The sequence below is a fragment of the Hoplias malabaricus genome, chromosome 13 (genome assembly GCF_029633855.1).
Source record: "Hoplias malabaricus isolate fHopMal1 chromosome 13, fHopMal1.hap1, whole genome shotgun sequence".
Taxonomy (NCBI): Eukaryota; Metazoa; Chordata; class Actinopteri; order Characiformes; family Erythrinidae; genus Hoplias; species Hoplias malabaricus.
The window spans coordinates 21,198,965-21,220,348 of record NC_089812.1 but is presented as its reverse complement, the minus strand read 5'-3'; the positions used below and the strand labels follow the sequence as shown (position 1 = coordinate 21,220,348).

Below are 21,384 nucleotides of genomic sequence, written 5' to 3'. Positions count from 1 at the left end.
CGTCTTTGGTGTCCCTTCATAAACACTGCAGCGCTTTCCCAGCTTTCACCCATTCCCTCTCTCCTCTTCTCCCACTCCCACCCCCTCTCACCCTCTTCTCTCCCCTCCCCCACCCCCTCCCGCCCTTGTTCTACCCTTTAAACACTTGTCTGGTGTTTTCACATCTCCAGTGGAGTCTGAGGCCTGGGCTTTAGTTCTTACTCTCCAGCTCCTTCACTCGTTTAATCAAATCCTCCACCAGCTCCCGCAGCTCCTTCACTTCCGACTGTAGAGCTTGTACATCCTGAGAGAGAGAGAGAGGGGCAGAGAGAGAGAGAGACAGAGAGAGAGAGAGAATAGCTTGTCCATCACACATGGGTCTATTACTGTAATCAGTGAAATAAACCTGATTATGGGGTGTGTGTGTGCGTGTATGTTTATATGTATGTGTAGGTATTATTGTGTGTGTGTGTGTGTGTGTGTGTGTGTGTGTGTATATGTGTGTGTAGGTATTATTGTGTGTGTGTGTGTGTGTGTGTGTTTATGTATGCGTGTCTCTGTGTGTATGTGTGTGTATATAGGTTTGTGTGCGTGTATATAGGTTTGTGTGTGTGTGTGTGTGTTTATGTATGCGTGTCTCTGTGTGTGTGTGTGTGTGTGTGTGTGTTTACCCCTCCGTTGCCGTGCCGCTGGCCGCTGGAAGCCGTCGTGGTGGACATGAGGCTCTTGATGACTTTAAACTCTTTGTTCTTGGTGGTGGCCACAAAGCCGTCCTTCAGCGAGATGAGGATGGGCTTCCCATTTTTTCCCGAGAACCAGTCGTCTGCCTCCACCGAGGGCTCAGGTCCGATAGTGTCCGGGTACAGATCCTCCTGGAACAGGTCCGACTGCAACCAACCCAACACAGCAGCGTCAGAACTGGCCTGATCGGGTTCATTCACAGAGTTTAACTGGACACTGCACTTGACACTCTGCTCTGACCCCAGTGTGTTATTATGGTCACAGACTCCTGTCCGATCCATCTGTTCACTAAAGCTTATGTGGACAAGTGTATTACTGAAAGGTTCTGGTCAGTTCTGTCTGAGGTGAGAGGTCAGTTCTGTCTGAGGTGAGAGGTCAGTTCTGTCTGAGGTGAGAGGTCAGTTCTGTCTGAGGTAAGAGGTAAGTTCTGTCTGAGGTGAGAGGTCAGTTCTGTCTGAGGTGAGAGGTCAGTTCTGTCTGAGGTAAGAGGTAAGTTCTGTCTGAGGTGAGAGGTCAGTTCTGATTGAGGTGAGGGGTCAGTTCTGTCTGAGGTAAGAGGTAAGTTCTGTCTGAGGTGAGAGGTCAGTTCTGATTGAGGTGAGAGGTCAGTTCTGATTGAGGTGAGAGGTCAGTTCTGTCTGAGGTGAGAGGTCAGTGGTCAGTTCTGAGAGAGGTCAGTGGTCAGTTCTCTCTGAGGTGAGAGGTCAGTGGTCAGTTCTGTCTGAGGTGAGAGGTCAGTGGTCAGTTCTGTCTGAGGTGAGAGGTCAGTGGTCAGTTCTCTCTGAGGTGAGAGGTCAGTGGTCAGTTCTGTCTGAGGTGAGAGGTCAGTGGTCAGTTCTCTCTGAGGTGAGAGGTCAGTGGTCAGTTCTGTCTGAGGTGAGAGGTCAGTGGTCAGTTCTGAGAGAGGTCAGTGGTCAGTTCTCTCTGAGGTGAGAGGTCAGTGGTCAGTTCTGAGAGAGGTCAGTGGTCAGTTCTGTCTGAGGTGAGAGGTCAGTTCTGTCTGAGGTCAGTGGTCAGTTCTGAGAGAGGTCAGTGGTCAGTTCTGTCTGAGGTGAGAGGTCAGTTCTGTCTGAGGTCAGTGGTCAGTTCTGAGAGAGGTGAGAGGTCAGTGGTCAGTTCTGAGAGAGGTGAGAGGTCAGTGGTCAGTTCTGTCTGAGGTGAGATGTCAGTTCTGACTGAGGTAAGAGGTCAGTCTCATTGCTCGTGTGGACGTCTCGTTACCTTTCGTGGCACCGTCATCACAATGGGCTCACACTTCCTCTCATGCAGTTTATAGAACCTGAAATTAGAGAAAGACACTGCACTGAAAACACACAGGGAGCATTTCTGCAGTTGGAGCTCTGTGTGTGTGTGTGTGTGTGTGTGTGTGTATGTGTGTGTGTGTGTGTGTGTTGTTTGAGAGTGTGTGTGTTGTTTACCTGGCGATCTCACACTTGTTGACTTCCAGTCCTCTCTTGGGCATGTAGCCCATCCCCTTCTGGCTCTCTTTGCTGCTGTACATAGACAGATAGTGAACGTACGGAGCCTCATCTGTCACCTCAAAATACCGGATACTGCTGTCTCCCTGACAACACACACACACACACACACACAAAGAAAAGAAACTTTCAAGCACCGATCACATCTTTTCCAGTCCGCTGTATCTGAGCTCAGTTGGGGACAGGTTCATTTTGTTTTTATAGTAAATATTAGACAAGTGAAGCATCATGGAGTTTAGGCTGTGGATGGACCTCTGGATGAGGAGACATGCTGCTTTTATTTTATTGACTGGTCAGCAGGGGGCTCCAGAGACATGGTTTAAATAACTCTGCATTAACAGACACTTGAATGAAAATCAGATGTGTGTCTGTCTGTTGCCCTCACCTTTCCACAGAGGTAAACGATGCCCGTGTCTGGGTCAAAGAACGGCAGCAGGACTCCACTGCTGGTGTCCAACTCCTGGAGGGTCAGCGGTTCATTAAAGCTGTTCTGAAAACACACACACACACATTTTCAAATTGGGTTTACTCTGCGTACGTACCACCCCTCATCTCTTCATCGCTGTCCCGAGGTCCGTATGTGGTCAGTGGACTCTTACCGGATCCCACAGCGCCACCTGTCTCTCGCTCATGCGGCTGAAGCCGGTGGTCAGGATCTTCCCCTCGGACACAAACACCGCTCTGACAGGCCGGGAGCCCTCGTGAGGCTTATCCTTCTCCTGAAACAGGAACACAGCACACTTCAGTCCAGACTGTTCACATTTACTAATAAAACACACTGCGACCTGTACTCAGCTCCGTCCCAAATGGGTCCCTAAGCCGTGTGTAGTGTTCAATGTAGTTCCTTAAATAACAGCTTCTTTTACGTGTTTATTCAGCTCTCCCTGCTTCTCAAGCATTCTCTAAATTATTTTGGTGCCGATGCAGTAGTTTATTCAATCTTAATCTCACACAGATCTGATCTATTTCAGGGCTTTTCATACTTTTCATATGTGCTCCTAGATCAGATACGTGTCCAGTTCAGATTTTTTTTTCGCACCCTCAGTGACCTGGACTAGAGCTCACAGTCATTGTGAAGGGACACAGCGGGCAGTTTTCACATCCTCTGGTTCCCTCAGCTCTTAGCCACGTCTAGGAAACTTCCCCAGAGATGCAAACAAATACACACAACAAACAAAAGAGGAGGCACCATCTGCCCCTGAGCCCTCTGTGCACTAAACAGTGTGTCAGTGAAGCATGTGCCGTAAACTTAACAGACAACGTGTGCTGTAGGGACGTACAGAAACAGTTGGGCAGACGAGAGAGAGAGAGAGAGAGAGAGAGAGAGAGAGAGAGAGAGAGAGAGGATGAAGGCACAAGGCGAGAGGAAGAAAGAGTTTTCTCACTGCGATGACGGTGCCCTTGCGGGGGTCCAGGACTCGCAGTTTCTTGTCCTTGCAGGACGTGAGGATCTGAGTCCCGTCCGAGTTCCAGCACGCGCTGTAGATAAGGTCTGTGTGAATGGAATCCATCCTCACCACTGCTTCACCCCTCGCCACGTTCCACAGGATTACAACATTATCACAACCTGAGAGAGAGAGAGAGAGAGAGAGAGAGAGAGAGAGAGAGAGAGAGAGAGAGAGAGAGAGAGAGAGAGAATATGTCTTAGTGAGGTGTAATACATATTAGAGCCAGAAAACTTCGTTTTCATTGTGTGTAACATTCATTGAACTATACTTGCAATTAGCATAGGAGTGTGTGTGTGTGTGTGTGTGTGTGTGTGTGTGTGTGTGTGTGTGTGTTTACCAGCACTCATGAGGACATTGTGTGCGGTTGGATGCCAGCTGAGAATGCCTACACGTTTCGAGTGACCGTCCAACTTTACCACAGGCTCCTTCAAAGGCTGAGTCAGACCACCATCAGGAATCTCCCAAATCTAACACACACACACACACACACACACAGAAATGCCAGCAGATGGCACTAGTCAGAGAAAGGTTACAGTCACTAAACCCTCCGAGTCACATCAGTGTCCACTCGCCCGAGACGAAGGGACAAACACATGGCTGTGTGTGAGGTGAGATTATAATGTCAGCTGCTCTCACCATGACACTGCAGTCTTCAGAGCCGCTGGCGATGATGTTGTCGTTGTGTGGACACCACTCGATGTCCAGGACAGGTCCAGTGTGTCCACAGACAGTGGGCTGGGACATGTCAATACGGCCAGTCTGGAGAGAGAGAGAGAGAGAGAGAGAGAGAGAGAGAGAGAGAGAGAGAGAGAGAGAGATTTAATATTAGGGTTTAAAATAAATCAAATCCAGGAGCCAGTGTCCACATTTACAGCTGAGGCCTGAACCTTTTTCTGAACTGATTAAAGCAGCTAATGTATTTTGTGAATAAACTCCTGTACATTAATATTACAAGTGTGTGTGTGTGTGTGTGTGTGTGAGAGAGAGAGAGAGAGAGAGTGAGAGAGAGAGAGAGAGAGAGAGAGAGAGAAAGAAAGAGAGAGGAGAGGAACTCTGTCAGCTGAGGTCAATTTTTTAGCAATGCCTCCAATTACCTTTAATGAAAGCTCATCATGTGAGAGACGAGAAAGGGAAAGAAAGAGAGAGAGAGAGAGAGAGAGAGAGAGAGAGAGAGAGAGAGCAGCTACAGTGGTCTAAATCCCACTGCTAACACCAGGGCTTATTTTAGTGAAAACAAATCCCGTTAAACACAGGAATCCTGTAGTAGTACTACTACTACTACTGCTACTCTTACTGCTACTGCTACTATTACTACTACTGCAACTACTGCTACTATTATTGCTACTGCTACTAATACTGCTACTGCTACTACTACTATTATTATTGCTGCTATTGCTAATACTACTACTGCTGCTACTACTACTACTACTGCTACTATTTCTGCTACTGCTACTGCTACTACTACTATTATTATTGCTGCTATTGCTAATACTACTACTGCTGCTACTACTACTACTGCTAGTATTACTGCTCCTGCTACTACTACTATTATTATTGCTGCTATTGCTAATACTACTACTGCTGCTACTACTACTACTGCTAGTATTACTGCTCCTGCTACTACTACTATTATTACTGCTGCTATTGCAAATACTACTACTGCTGCTACTACTACTGCTACTATTACTGCTACTACTACTACTATTGCTACTACTACTATTGTTACTGCTACTGCTACTACTACTGCTACTACCATTACTACTGCTACTGCTACTACTACTATTACTGATACTGATACTACTACTACTGCTGCTACTACTACTACTACTACTGCTACTCTTACTACTATTATGAATGAATGACTGCTACTACTACTGCTACTACTATTACTACTGCTACTACTACTGCTACTACTACTACTGCTACTATTACTACTGCTACTGCTACTATTACTACTGGTACTACTACTACTGCTATTACTGCTACTACTACTATTGTTACTGCTACTGCTAGTACTGCTAGTACTACTACTGCTACTATTACTACTGCTACTGCTACTATTACTACTGGTACTACTACTACTGCTATTACTGCTACTACTACTATTGTTACTGCTACTGCTAGTACTGCTACTGCTACTACTTTTACTACTACTGCTACTACTACTACTATGGCTACTACTGCTACTATTACTGCTACTATTACTATTGGTACTACTACTACTGCTACTACTACTATTGTTACTGCTACTGCTGCTATTGCTACTATTACTACTGCTGCTACTACTACTGCTACTACTACTGCAACTATTACTGCTTCTGATACTACTACTACTGTTGCTAATGATACTACTACTAGTACTACTGCTACTACTATTCTTACTACTATTACTACTGCTAGTGTTATTACTACTGCTGCTGCTACTAATACTACTACTACTACTGCTACTGCTACTACTGTTACTACTAATAATAATAATTATCTTGATTTGTACAGAGCCTCTCGTACAAAAAATGCAGCTGTAAGTGCTTTAGAGAAATTCTGATCAAAATTTGATCAAATATGAAAAGACAAACAGTGTAAAGTAATAATTAAAAACAAATAAATAAATGAAATGGTAAATAATTCATGAAATCATTCATTTATTCATAACTAATCAATGAATGTGTGTGTGACGGAGTGAGTGAATGAGTGTGTGTTTGAATGAATATGTGTGAGTGAGGGAGTGAGTGAGTGAGTGAATGAATGTATGTTTGAGTGAGTGAATGAATGTGTGAATATGTGAGTGAATTAATGAGTGTGTGAGAGAGGGAGTGAGTAAGTGAATGAATGTGTGATTGTGTGAGAGTGAGTGAGTGAATGAGTGTGTGAGCGAGGGAGTGAATGAATGTATGAGTAAGGGAGTGAGTGAATGTGTGAGTGAGCGAATGAGTGTTTGAGTGAGTGAGTGAATGAATGTGAGTGAGGGAGTGAATGATTGAATGAATGTGTGAGTGAGGGAGTGAATGAATATTTGTGTGTGAAGGAGTGAGTGAGTGAATGAACGTGTGTGGGATTGAGTGAGTGAATGAATGTGTGAGTGTGTGTGAGTGAGTTTAAGGCAGTAGGTTTTATAGATCATTTATAGAGTCCATTTTTATTGATCAGTGTGTTTTGGATCAGGTTCATTCTTCATGAAGGTTTCACAAATGAACTACGTCCACAGACAGAGACCTGTGCTGTCTTTGAACCTATTCACTATATAGTGCACTATGTTTGGGTTCCGCCATTTTGTTTGCGTGTCTGAAAACCTAGAACAGAATGCACTGTATAATGAGTAACGTGGAGAATAGTGAACAGGGAGCCATTTTGGACACAGTAGTGACCTCTCACAGTGACCTCTCTCACATTAACATCAACACTGTGATCATCCTGCTCATTCTGTGTGTTCACAGTTTAAATGCAGTTTTTTTAAAAAAAATCACTGCTCCCTCAGTCTCCCTCTCTTCAGATCTGACTCATCTGTGTCAGTGTTTCTGGTTCTGTTCCTCAGTGTGGAACTTGAGTGAGAAGCACATGCCTGGAGCAGGATTCTTGCCTTTAGCAGAAAACAATGGCCTCCATTCAGAAATAAACAGTGTCAGAGATACAGGGTGAGTTTAAGACGACAGAACGTCCATTCATTCTCAAATAAACACTGCAGAGAGAGAGAGAGAGAGAGAGAGAGAGAGTGAGGGGGAGAGAGAGAGTGTGAGGGAGAGAGAGAGAGAGAGTGAGGGAGAGAGTGAGGCAGAGAGAGAGAGAGTGAGGGGAAAGAGAGAAAGCAAGTGAGGGAGAGAGATTAAATTATAAAATGCAGTGTGAATCTGAGAGTGTGGATGGCAAATAAATAAAAAGAGGTAAAATTATCCAGTGACCTCCTCCTCCTCCTCCATCACTTCAGTCCAGACGACTACAGTCTGGACACTGGAGGAAGTGACTCTTCTGGACTTACACAACAATAAAATACACATCAACAAAATTTAACTCTGTCTATTACGAATCAATAATCAATCACCACTCTGACCATTCAGTAATCAATCACCACCCTGACCAATAAATAATCAATCACCACCCTGACCAATAAATAATCAAACACCACTCTGACCAATCAATAATCAATCACCACCCTGACCAATCAATAATCAATCACCACCCTGACCAATCAATAATCAATCACCACTCTGACCATTCAGTAATCAATCACCACCCTGACCAATAAATAATCAATCACCACTCTGACCATTCAATAATCAATCACCACCCTGACCAATAAATAATCAATCACCACCCTGACCAATCAATAATCAATCACCACCCTGACCAATAAATAATCAATCACCACTCTGACCAATAAATAATCAATCACCACCCTGACCCATCAATAATCAATCACCACTCTTACCATTCAGTAATCAATCACCACCCTGACCAATAAATAATCAATCACCACTCTGACCAATAAATAATCAATCACCACCCTGACCAATCAATAATCAATCACCACTCTTACCATTCAGTAATCAATCACCACCCTGACCAATAAATAATCAATCACCACTCTGACCAATAAATAATCAATCACCACCCTGACCAATAAATAATCAATCACCACTCTGACCAATAAATAATCAATCACCACCCTGACCAATAAATAATCACACACCACTCTGACCAATCAATAATCAACCACCACCCTGACCAATCAATAATCAATCACCACCCTGACCAATAAATAATCAATCACCACTCTGACCAATAAATAATCAATCACCACCCTGACCAATAAATAATCAATCACCACTCTGACCAATAAATAATCAATCACCACCCTGACCAATAAATAATCAATCACCACTCTGACCAAAAAATAATCAATCACCACCCTGACCAATAAATAATCAAACACCACTCTGACCAATCAATAATCAACCACCACCCTGACTAATCAATAATCAATCACCACCCTGACCAATCAATAATCAACCACCACCCTGACCAATAAATAATCACACACCACTCTGACCAATCAATAATCAATCACCACCCTGACTAATCAATAATCAATCACCACCCTGACCAATCAATAATCAATCAATCATTACCAGTCAAAAACACCAGTCATTACTCTGTCATCAATCACAAATCATCCCTAATCCAAACAAACACTTATTAATCCCTGATTTAACCAATCAATAATTAATTAAAATTCACTCAAAACAATCAAACAATCAATGATTTTAACACACATTTACAACAAATAAACTTCACCAGACACTGGGAGCATTTATCTTTATCAGCCTTGAGTCAATGAGTTTACAGAGTGTGTTAACATCTGTGTGACTGACAGCTCTTTCTCTGCCTCTGTCTCTCTCTCTCTCTCTCTCTCTCTCTCTCTCTCTCACACACACACACACACACACACACACACACACTCACACTCACACTCACACACACCACATCCTGTAGACGCTGAGAGTCAATCACACTCCAAATAAGGCAAAAAACAGAGAACAGAAAAAAGCCACTTCAGACTTCCACAATCAGCAAAACCCTCGCTGTGCGCTTTTTAAATTCAAACTCTCTCTCTCCTACACACATACACACACACACACAGAGAGAGAGAGAGAGAAAGAGAGAGAGAGAGAGAGACAGAGGCAGAGAAGAAAAGGCAACATTAAACCGCACATGCACCTGCTTTACTGCACTCAGTCTGCTGCACACACTCATCTGAGTTTAAGTGTCTTAACGTGTTACAACACATGCATTACCCACGGATTCTGCTTTTATTGGGCACAATCCATAACACAGTCTGCCCTAAATAATTTGGACACTTTTATTTACTAAGAAGGACTGCAAAGACATAAAGCAGCTTCTTTTTTTGCAGGTTCAGTGATACTAATGATAATAATCTACCAACTACTAACCAAAGTTCACTGATGATTAAAACATCCAAACACACTGGAGGTTGCTTTTTTATATAATATTATATTTTATAAATCCCAGTCTTCTCCCAAATCCTAATTCCTCCCTGATGGCTGCGACTCCCCTCACAGTGAGGGTGGGTGATATCAGGGAGGGTGGAAGTAAGCAAAAGTATCCTCTGAGGATAGCAACTGCCTCATGCCAAACTGCTACTAATGTAACGCCACTGAACAGTTCAATGCACTACAGGAGAATGGCGACTATCCATTGCTACAACAGACAAAAGACGCCTGCTATGTGTCGCACTGGGGTAATAACATCTCTCTCTTCTCCAAAATCTGTCTGAGAGGAGAGCTTTGGTCAAGAAAGTACAGGTCAATAAGGTTTGGTCCACACACACACACACACACACACACTCACACACCCACACACACACTCTCACATAGAGAGAGAGAGAGAGAGAGAGAGACAGCAGCTTTTTCCTTGTATATCCAGTAATCCAACAATATACCGCACCCTATAAGTTCCTAATATTGTCTTATTAATGTTGTTGCTGATGTGTGTTTCTGAGCTGGTCCGTAATGTAATAATTCATATAATATAACGTTGCATGCATCTGAGCAATAAGAAACACAATTTATGATATTTTTGATAACGATTAATCTGCTGATTTGATATTACTTTAAATTAAAATGAGATTTTCCACAGCATGATCCCTACACTAATGTAATCAGCCATACTCAGCTTTTCCACTTCTACACCAGGTAAATGTGGTCCTGGTTCTGGAAGCGGGTTCTTGTTTAGTCGCTGTTCCCTCGTGGTTCAGAGTGAGCAGAGTAGGGACTAAACCGTAGTGTGTAAACCTTACAGAGCTCTGATTGTCCAGAGAGAGTCGTCACTCTTCGCCACGCAACGCAGACGACCAGCACCAACTCTCCACCTGTAAAATCTCCAGCTGAGATCAAATTTGTTTTTATCCGACTCACAACGGCAGCTCGTAAAATTATGCCGTGGTCTTTTGAAGAGGTTCAAACGCTCTTTGGATCAGTTGCAGATGAAAGAGTCCAGCAAGAGCTGGACGCTGCAACAAGGAAAGAACATACTCTACTGATCAGTCTGAACTGATGATGGAGCTGTGTTTAGTCCCAAACAACAACAACACGTCAATACACCATGAGTCAACACCGCTTAACCTTACCATCACCATTGTTGTTGTTTCCAAAGCCCGCTGTTCCTGTTAGAGATGGGGTTTAGGGAAGTGGAGGGAAGATAATGCTAACCTAATGTTCTAGGACGGGAGGGGATGGGAGTGCAGGTGTGTACATGCTGTGTGTTTATTGTCTGGTGCAATGGTCAGTGGCGGTCACCTTGCTGAGCGGCAGGACAATGAAGGCCCCTCCTCCGCTGGCATCCACGATCATGGCCACAAACTTGGGGTTCACTGAGCAGAAGTTACTGTCCCAGGTCATCTGGGAAATCCTGATGTCGTCATAGCACTGGTCGGCCTTCACCGCCTGACCAAAGACATGGCGAAACTTACTGGTCCTGACCACCTTCCTAGACATGATGACCTGCAGGAGAGAGAGAGGGAGAGAGAGAGAGAGAGAGAGAGAGAGAGAGAGAGGGAGAGAGAGAGAGAGAGAGAGAGAGAGAGAAATGTAATCTAATGTAAATATAATTCCTGCTGTGTGATTAAAAAAACATACACTACACAAACTCCTCAAAAACAGAGAACAGATATCTGACGATTACATTCCATTTACTATGTCTATAATAATCATTCTTATAAATATAAATATATGTATACTCTTCGACATCAGTGACATGTGCAGAGAACTGACATTTCCGCTCCCTTTCACACCACGGTGAACACCCATGAACTGTTACACAGGAAATGGCTTAAAAAGGAAGTGTATCGCTTAAGATGGCATCAAGAAAACCAATGAGAGTGGGAGGGAGAGCAAGAGACAGAGAGACAAAGAGAGAGATAGAGATGAAGGCAGCTGGTGATAAGCAATCTGCACCCTGCACTTCACACGTTTACTACTGGAGCTGTGTCAAATTACTGCACCGATCTATATCTGCTTATTCCCTTGTGTAAATCATGAAATAATGTATACATCTGCTTATTACCAATATATATAACATTTAATATTTTAATTTAATGCTGTTACAGTTTCTGTGCATTTATCACTGTGAGGGATTAAGATCTTCACACACCTTCCAGTTGTGTTTCTGAAGTGATAATAAACCTGACGTGATTTCTTTTACAGTACCACGGTACTAGATCACGTCCTGTAGCACTAGTTTGAGTACTACACAAGTACACCCCGATCTAGTACCAAAGGGAATACATTAAAAGTATAATCACATCAAACACGATCTGTTCCAGTGATGATGTGTTATTCGTGTAGTTGTATTAGAATCAAATACATCACACAGCCTCTTTCCAAGTGTTACTACACAAGTTAGTGAGTGAAGTTCCGTGTGAGTGTGTTCACACACACAGAGTTTCAGCTGCTGATCAGCGGCAGTGTTTCAGCTGAGAGCCGAAATAGAGGAAGGAAAGAGAAAGCGGATGTTAGAAGGAGAGCAGCAGCAGCAGCAGCAGAGCCCGGCTGCCAGGCATCGCCTCACTTCTGCTCTGCGCTCTTCCTCCACACTCTCCAGACACTCCAAGTCCGGAGACACCCTTCGTGGTAAAAGAGGGAGTTCAGCTGATGTAGAACGCAGCCAATTTGTTTAATCTCGGAAGGACAGCTGTGAATTAATTATTATTTAGACTAGAATGGCGGTGCAGGTAGTGTTTCTGTCACAGCTGCAGAGTCCTGGAGGCTGTAGGTTTGAGTCCCGCTCTGGGTGACTGTCCGTGAGGAGTGTGGTGTGTTTTCCCGGTTTCCATGTGGGTTTCCTCCGGGTGCTCCGGTTTCCTCCCACGCTCCAAAAACACACGTTGGTAGATGGATTGGCGACTCAAAAGTGTCCGTAGGTGTGAGTGAGTGTCGCCCTGTAAAGGACTGACGCCCCCTCCAAGGTGTGTTCTTGCATTGTGCCCAGTGATTCGGGGTAGGCACCGGACCCAACGCCGCCCTGAACTGGATAAGGGTCACAGACAGTGAATAAATGAATAATTAATACTCTATTTGCATCATGCATCATGTTATGTTGTGTCACATTTACAGACCACAAACAGATGAAGTGCGCATTGACCTAACCCAACCTTAACCCTCACCTCAGCCCCCAGATCTGGCCTCTTTGTGTTCTAAGGCCAAAAGTTTATAGACACCAATTCCACTGATGTCAGCTGTGTCCACCCTTGACTTTTGCATCCGTGATGACTTCTACTAATCTGGGAATGCTTCACACTAGATGCTGGAACATTTCTGTGAGCATTTGCTGGCATACAGCCTTGAGAGCATCAGCGAGGTCGGGTTCTAGTACATCTCTCCAGAGAACTGTAGCCCAGCAGTGAGACCTCAAAGTGCAGTTGCTCTAGAGCATTCCATGCCATTTTATAAACATTGTACAAATTGTGGGACATAGTTGCTGAGACTTTAAAGCTGCTGAATGCACACCTGATAAGTCTGGGGCAAACTAAAGAGTCCCACATATGAGGTCCCTACAAAGAGATTAATACAACACCACACAAAGTTCTATCACCTTAGTCTCCCATCATTTGAGGTCTGCTCCACTGCTGTGGTGAGCAGGGATCGGGGGCTGAGTGGAGGCTGTTGTGCTTTGTTTAGCTGCAGGAAGCACCGTGTGACGGAGGGGACACAACACACTTCAGTTACACCACATCCGTCTAAACACACACCGCACACAAGCAGTCTCACGGCCCTCCGCTTTAACGTCTGCAGTTTAAAGGTGGAGTTTAGTTTGTTGTTAAGTTTGGCTCATCAACTGCAGCCTTTAAATGTGTAGTTAGTCTCCCTTCTCCTCTACAGTCTTTAAAGGTGTAGTCTCACTTCTCCTCTACAGTCATTAAAGGTGTAGTCTCACTTCTCTTCTACAGCCATTAAAGGTGTAGTCTCACTTCTCCTCTACAGTCATTAAAGGTGTAGTCTCACTTCTCCTCTACAGTCATTAAAGGTGTAGTCCCACTTCTCCTCTACAGTCATTAAAGGTGAAGTCTCACTTCTCCTCTATAGTCATTAAAGGTGAAGTCTCACTTCTCCTCTACAGTCATTAAAGGTGAAGTCTCACATCTCCTCTACAGTCTTTAAAGGTGTAGTCTCACTTCTCTTCTACAGTCATTAAAGGTGTAGTCTCACTTCTCCTCTACAGTCATTAAAGGTGTAGTCTCACTTCTCTTCTACAGTCATTAAAGGTGAAGTCTCACTTCTCCTCTACAGTCATTAAAGGTGTAGTCTCACTTCTCCTCTACACTCATTAAAGGTGTAGTCTCACTTCTCATCTACAGCCATTAAAGGTGTAGTCTCACTTCTCCTCTACAGTCATTAAAGGTGAAGTCTCACTTCTCCTCTACAGTCATTAAAGGTGAAGTCTCACATCTCCTCTACAGTCATTAAAGGTGAAGTCTCACTTCTCCTCTACAGTCATTAAAGGTGAAGTCTCACTTCTCCTCTACAGTCATTAAAGGTGAAGTCTCACTTCTCCTCTACAGTCATTAAAGGTGAAGTCTCACTTCTCCTCTACAGTCATTAAAGGTGTAGTCTCACTTCTCCTCTATAGTCATTAAAGGTGAAGTCTCACTTCTCCTCTACAGTCTTTAAAGGTGTAGTCTCACTTCTCCTCTACAGTCATTAAAGGTGTAGTCTCACTTCTCCTCTACAGTCATTAAAGGTGTAGTCTCAATTCTCTTCTACAGTCATTAAAGGTGTAGTCTCACATCTCCTCTACAGTCATTAAAGGTGAAGTCTCACCTTTCCTCTACATTCATTAAAGGTGTAGTCTCACTTCTCGTCTACAGTCATTAAAGGTGAAGTCTCACTTCTCTTCTAGTCATTAAAGGTGTAGTCTCACATCTCCTCTACAGTCATTAAAGGTGTAGTCTCACATCTCCTCTACAGTCATTAAAGGTAAAGTCTCACTTCTCCTCTATAGTCATTAAAGGTGTAGTCTCACTTCTCCTCTATAGTCATTAAAGGTGAAGTCTCACTTCTCTTCTACAGTCATTAAAGGTGTAGTCTCACTTCTCCTCTACAGTCATTAAAGGTGTAGTCTCACTTCTCCTCTACAGTCATTAAAGGTGAAGTCTCACTTCTGCTCTATAGTCATTAAAGGTGAAGTCTCACATATCCTCTACAGTCATTAAAGGTGTAGTCTCAATTCTCTTCTACAGTCATTAAAGGTGTAGTCTCACATCTCCTCTACAGTCATTAAAGGTGAAGTCTCACCTTTCCTCTACATTCATTAAAGGTGTAGTCTCACTTCTCGTCTACAGTCATTAAAGGTGAAGTCTCACTTCTCTTCTACAGTCATTAAAGGTGTAGTCTCACATCTCCTCTACAGTCATTAAAGGTGTAGTCTCACTTCTCCTCTACAGTCATTAAAGGTGTAGTCTCACATTTCCTCTACAGTCATTAAAGGTGTAGTCTCACATCTCCTCTACAGTCATTAAAGGTGTAGTCTCACATCTCCTCTACAGTCATTAAAGGTGTAGTCTCACATTTCCTCTACAGTCATTAAAGGTGTAGTCTCACATCTCCTCTACAGTCATTAAAGGTGTAGTCTCACTTCTCCTCTACAGTCATTAAAGGTGTAGTCTCACATTTCCTCTACAGTCATTAAAGGTGTAGTCTCACATCTCCTCTACAGTCATTAAAGGTGTAGTCTCACATCTCCTCTACAGTCATTAAAGGTTTAGTCTCAATTCTCTTCTAAATTCATTAAAGTATTAGTTGTAGCTCCATCACTCCAAAGAACACCATTCCACTGCTCCAGAGTCCAGTTCTGGGGCTTTAGACCCCTTTCTACTCCTACACTTTGCACTGGGCATTGCAACCTGGACCTCGCTGGATGTTCTCCTCTGTAGTCCAGGACTAGACTTAATCTGGATTCAGGAACCCATCCCACAGACTGTGGTGTTACTTTATGAACTGAAATCTAGAGCAGGGTGTAAATCCCCCCAGTGCCAAGTTGTAGAGCAGTGGAACTGTGTTCTCTAGAGAGATTAAACTCCATCCAGTACCTTTGGGATGAGCTGGTGTGGTGTTTGTGTTTCAGAACCCATTACGCAATATCAGTCCCGACTGAATGCCATCAAACATATGTTTCAGTATCTAGTGTAAAACCATCAAGAAGAGCGAGGGATTTTAGAGTCAAATTCACTATTTTTTGAACCGATATCGTTTTAATACTGATCTGAAAGCACCTTGTCTTTAATTAGGGCACTGTTTAGTGCTTCCGGACCCTTGCGACAAAAAGTAGGGGCCTTTGTAATACAGCCTTCCTTCCGGGAGCCTCTCCTTCACCGTGTTGCACAGACAGCAACTAAAAAAATCAAACCTAAACGTCCAGCAGCAAAACTGGACACAGTTTTAAAACTGAGTTTTAGGAAGTGCTACTTTGCAGTCTGTAATTATAAAGGCATTTTCACTCTGTGTCTTTTGCAGACCATTTAACAGATGAAAATAAAAATAAACCAAATTTTAAACTGGATCTCGATTCTCCGAAACCAAATCTTGAGCTCAGAACTTGATGCAATTACTGTGTAACTGCAAGAGTGGGGCTCACTTCGAAGCTCACACCCTGTTCACTGCTGCAAAGCAGTCAAACACTCCTGCAGTCACCAGCAAACTGCCACTACAACAGCAACTTCCTCATATCTCCAACCGCCCTGAGCCTCAGTTGCTTTGCAGCAGGCCGCAGAGTGGGCTCAGCCGCCCACAGCAACAAACGGGGGACAATACGTGACATACATAATATACAAAATATACAATAGACAACAAAGGAGAAGTGAGTCTGTGCTGCAGCGTCTGCGCATAATCTTGCTCAGTATTTAACGCAGGAAGTGCAAGCATCATGTGCATGGAGAAGGAAAAGAGTGATAGAGAGGGGACAAGAAAAGAGAGAGAGAAAGGGGATGGGACAGAGAGAGAGAGAGAGAGAGAGAGAGAGAGAGAGAGAGAGAGAGAGAGAGAACGAAGATGGAGTGAGAGAGGGGCAGGGAGAGGGAGGGAAAGGAGAGAGAGAGAGAGAGAGAGAGAGAGAGAGATGATGAAGAAAGGGAAGAAAGGGAGGGATGGAGGGAGAGTACCTCGAGACTGGGGCAGGGAGAGGGTGCACGGTGCTGGTGCTGGGCTCTGGTGCTCTGGCTCGTGCCGCTGAGGGGAAGAGAGAAGAGAGTGAGGGCTCGTGGAGAGAGGGATGTGTTTAAGAGGGAGAGGAAGTGAAAGTTTTAGATGTAGATGAGAATGGGAGGCGTCTCTCTCTCTCTCGCTTCTCTACTTTTCCTTTTAAAGAGCGTGAAATCTCTGGTCTGGCCCTCCTCGCGTCACGTGACCTGCGCTGCATAAGCACACGCTGATTTAGAGATGATCTGACGTTGATGACATGTCAGTTGCTTGCGCGGGAAAACACTGTGACCGTACTCCTCTTTGAATTGGTGCATTCAAAAACACACCATGCCTAAAGCTTTCTCATAAAGTCTCATGACTGAACTCTGTGCTCCACCAGAGGGCACTGTAAATCTCATGACTGACTAAAACATTATTTAGTCAGTTAGCAGCTCCATGCTGTAGCTCTGTGCTCTCGACCTGACCCAGAGCCAACTATGAGTGTGCTTTCTGTGCATGGCGCTGTATCAGCTGGCTTCATTCTCACCTGGACCCGGAGCCATCAGAGAGTAACTTTTCTGCCCATTGTGAAAAGATGGTTCGGTGTGGCCAAAATTAGCGCAGAGCTGTACTTTATTCGAATGAGTCCGGCAAATGCAATGTGTCCAATCAGAAGATAGCTGGTGTAGGAATACTCTCAGTCACAGACAGTTGCCCAGCATTAATGAAGAGTCTGATACTTTAAGTGTGTTAATCTGGCCTCAGTATCAGGATTCTGCCAGCTGTGTTTTGATTGGCTCGGTATACACCCGCTTTTAGTCCTGGATCTTACTGGATCGACGTGAATATTAAAGATGGCCTCCTTCCACACATCATGTCAAAATAGCACACTTGTGATTGGTCCTTTTGTGTGTCCGTCAAACTTCTTTTCCTGCAGTACTCTTGGCGTGGGGAATGCAAGACTAGATTTTCATAAGTGTTTGAGTTAGCAAAAGTATTTCCATATTCAAAGGTATGATGTGATTTCAGTTGGATGATGCAGGGAACAGCTTTATTATGCCCGCATATAGCCAGCTGAATTTTATCTCTGTTGCTGCACCAGAGTAAATGCACAGCTGGCTTTGTTCTCGCCTCGACCCAGAGCAGCTGTAAGAGTGAGTGATTTCTGGGGCAGGATTATTTCTCAGAAGCCATCAGATGCTTATCATTCCAATGTGGTGTTATGTTAATCTTCTTTGTATTGTTTAGGGCTCCTAACCTGTGCTGGATCAAATGGTAAATGGCAAAAATATCCATTCATCCATCTATTATCTGTAACCGCTTTATCCAATTCAGGGTCACGGTGGGTCCAGAGCCTACCTAGAATCATTGGGCGCAAGGCGGGAATACACCCTGGAGGGGGCACCAGTCCTTCACAGGGCAACACACACACTCACACCTGCGGTCACTTTTTGAGTCGCCAATCCACCTACCAACGTGTGTTTTTGGACTGTGGGAGGAAACCCATGCGGACACAGGGAGAACACACCAACTCACAGACAGTCACCCGGAGCGGGAATTGAACCCACAACCTCCAGGTCCCTGGAGCTGTGTGACTGGAACTCTACCTGCTGCACCACCGTGCCGCCCCAATGGCAAAAATAGATTGTGAAAAAAGCAAGATTGCTGCTGTTGTAAATTTTGATTAAAAATGAATGCTAAATAAAATTAACATTTTTAAAACTTATTTTGCTCAGGGGGCTGTGGTGGGTGCAGATAAACAGACCTGTTCAGGACGGGATGGGACTTCAAGATCACTCTTCTGCTGACCGTCTGAGGCTGAGAGAAGTGCAGTGGATATTCCTCTCCTGGACAAGATCTTATACCAACAGTGGCACAGTGACATGACGCAACCAAACACAAACTTACAATACTTAGGTCCTGCTTCCTCTTCTCTGTCACAGCTCGGGGAAGCTCTCCAGTGACATGTTGAGGCTTTAATGTCAGACCGAATATAGGCTGTATGAGGAAATACAACTGTGGTCAGTAATGTTGATGCTGCAGCTGCACTTCTGGTGTCCCTCTGCAAGTTTTAGTACCATAAGACCAAGGGTCAAAAATTACACTGTAATAGGAACCCTTTGAAATTTACAGTAAAATACTGACAACCTGCATATTGTGAAAATAAAATACTCTAATGAGTGCTACTTCTGAGTGGTTCATTCTTGCAACTCTTTCACTAGAAGGATCTCCTGTCCCAAGTGTTATAGTGGAGCTCAATGGTCTGAGAGCTTTCTAGAAGATGATGCAACATTGGAGAATCTCAACAACGGAGTCCATGTTTCCTCTGTTTCTGTACAGAAATAGTGGTTTGTGTTTCCCCAGCAGGGACTAGGCTCAGTCCTGGACAGTATTTTACTTTTGGCCCTTTTCCACTTTATGGTACCTGCTCTACTCAACTGTACTCTGTTCTACTCGCTTCGTCCCAGGTTGGTTTCCCACTATAAAGCCCACAAACAACGGCATCAGTAACGTTAAGCAGTGTTTACTCATGGTGTATTGGCGTGTTTGTTGTTGTTGTTGTTTGGGACTGAACACAGCTCCATCATCAGTTCAGACAGATCAGTAGAGTTCTCCTTCCTTGTTGCAGCGTCCAGCTCTCGCTGGATTCTTTTGTCAGCCACCGATCCAAGGAGGGTTTGAACCTCTTCAAAAGGCCTAGCGTAATCCCAACTTGGTTTGATTTGAACCTGATGTGAGCCAGGATTAAAACAGTACCTGTATTTATGGACCAGGTGACAGATTTGCCTAGTGGAAAAGCATAAAAGCTGAGCCGAGCCAAGTAGGTACCATGCAGTGGAAAAGCTCCATTTCATTGAGCAATATCTATTCAGAGTGCTGCATTGTCCTCATCTTCAGAGCAGCCCCACTTCAACCACAGAAGACATCTTTTCATTGACTGGAAAAAAAAGACACCTGAACATCAGAACATACAAATCCACTGAAGGCTGGTACTTGAATAGAGGCCACCTAGGAAAAGCCTGGATGGTTGTTGGAGGTGGTGTTGGTGGGGCCAACAGAGGGCGCTCTCCCTGCGTTATGTGTGTATCCCAATGCCTGAATAAACCATGCCATTCTTCAGACGAGATTCTGAGGTCAGATAAGATTCTTAGGCAATCCCTCAAAAAGAGTCAAGGTTTTTACTTTGATGTCCGGCTAAATCTGCCACTGAGGTCACTTCTGTCCTCCTGATTGTCCCTATATTAAATAAACCAGCTCAGCCACTCCCTCTTTACTCAACAGGTGATGTGTGAGGGGGATGGTGTGGATCGGCTGCCGACACATCGCCCTGGGCTGAGTCGACCCCCTAATGTCCCAAAGAATGTAAAGTGCTCTGGAGCTCTAGAAATGCATTGCAGAATTGATTTACTCATTCAAATATAAGGTTTACATCCTACAATGTTAAGAAAAGAAACAACACATTCTCATGCATGTTAGTCTTCATGCGACAATAAATAACTGGAGTCTAGAGGAAAGTTTAAAAATATAGACTTCGATTTATTGCACAATCGCTGCAGGAGACCGGGGGGACTGGAGGGATCTGTCGGGGTGAAATGTATGAAGTATGTAGGACTACATTGAGCAGTCAACCAAATGTACAAACAGCGAACAGAAATATAAACAGGTGAAGACAGAATCGTGTTAGAGGAATAAAATAAGATGTGCTCTTCAGAAATGATCCCTGTAACTCAATGAAGGAACATGTGATCACATCAGGCCATTCACACCACTGTCACTTTGCTCCCATTTTAACCTCTGGCCGGCTGCTGTGAGGTGAATCTGAGCACTAGATGGTGCCAGACAACAACTCCATTCCACAGAGCGCTGGCAGTCACATCCTTTACACATACAGAGGTTAAGAGTGTCATTTTCAGTGGCAATCTGTCCCAGAACAACTGAGAATAATTTAAATAACCATAATTCATAATGACTAATTCATAAATGCTTGTTGACAGGATATACAGCACCTGCATACTGAGAAAAGACATTGTTGAGCGGTGCTTTCATACAAGTGCATGGATCTGTATCAGAAGACACAGAATACAGACAAGGATCACCCATATTCTCTTTTTACAGACTGTTTACAGCATAGTCTGCTTCTCCTGTCCTTTACTTTGAAAGTCTATGGGCAAAAAAAAAAAAGCTGCAGGGACCTTTCTGCCATACATTATCTTTCCAACTGATGAACTACAGGCTAAAGTCCTCCTAGGGAAGCACTTAGCAATGGCTTCTGTACATGGCTGATCCCTCAAGGGGCAGCTGCTCTTCAGAGAAGAAATGCTGGCCCTTCAAACAAGAAAGATGGCACAAACAATGCAAATGTAACTGGCCCAGGATCAGTGTAAGATCCATCTACATTTCAGGGCAGACGAAAAGGCCCAGGATGGTTGAAATGGCTGATACTATGAATTCACAGATCGTCTTCTTCACTGGGGAGCTTTTTTAGATTTTTTTTGTCTGTTTTTTCCATATGCACATAAACATGCCCATGTGTGTTTATAATAAATACATCTG

At 44.0% G+C, this 21,384-nt stretch overlaps 1 protein-coding gene across 1 annotated transcript; it reads right to left on the bottom strand.

Moving 5' to 3' along the window:
* Positions 1 to 102: 102 nt before the first annotated feature.
* On the bottom strand, positions 103 to 16,914 carry coro1a (coronin, actin binding protein, 1A). The gene is made up of 11 exons (XM_066641979.1): positions 16,812 to 16,914; positions 10,957 to 11,160; positions 4,283 to 4,405; positions 3,984 to 4,113; positions 3,584 to 3,765; positions 2,798 to 2,917; positions 2,584 to 2,688; positions 2,139 to 2,284; positions 1,942 to 1,999; positions 651 to 866; positions 103 to 283 (listed from the first exon to the last, which is right to left on the bottom strand). The coding sequence occupies exons 2-11, from the start codon at positions 11,152 to 11,154 to the stop codon at positions 191 to 193; spliced, it is 1,371 nt and encodes a 456-aa protein (XP_066498076.1). The 5' UTR covers positions 11,155 to 11,160; positions 16,812 to 16,914; the 3' UTR covers positions 103 to 190.
* Between the last annotated feature and the right edge of the window lie 4,470 nt (positions 16,915 to 21,384).

Excerpts from the sequence above, each read along its gene's own strand:
- coro1a (XM_066641979.1), bottom strand. The coding sequence starts at position 11,154 with ATGTCTAGGAAGGTGGTCAGGACCAGTAAGTTTCGCCATGTCTTTGGT. Across the intron at positions 3,766-3,983 it reads CAATGTCCTCATGAGTGCTG|GTTGTGATAATGTTGTAATC; the intron begins GTAAACACACAC and ends TCTCTCTCTCAG. Across the intron at positions 2,689-2,797 it reads AGGTGGCGCTGTGGGATCCG|AACAGCTTTAATGAACCGCT; the intron begins GTAAGAGTCCAC and ends GTGTGTTTTCAG.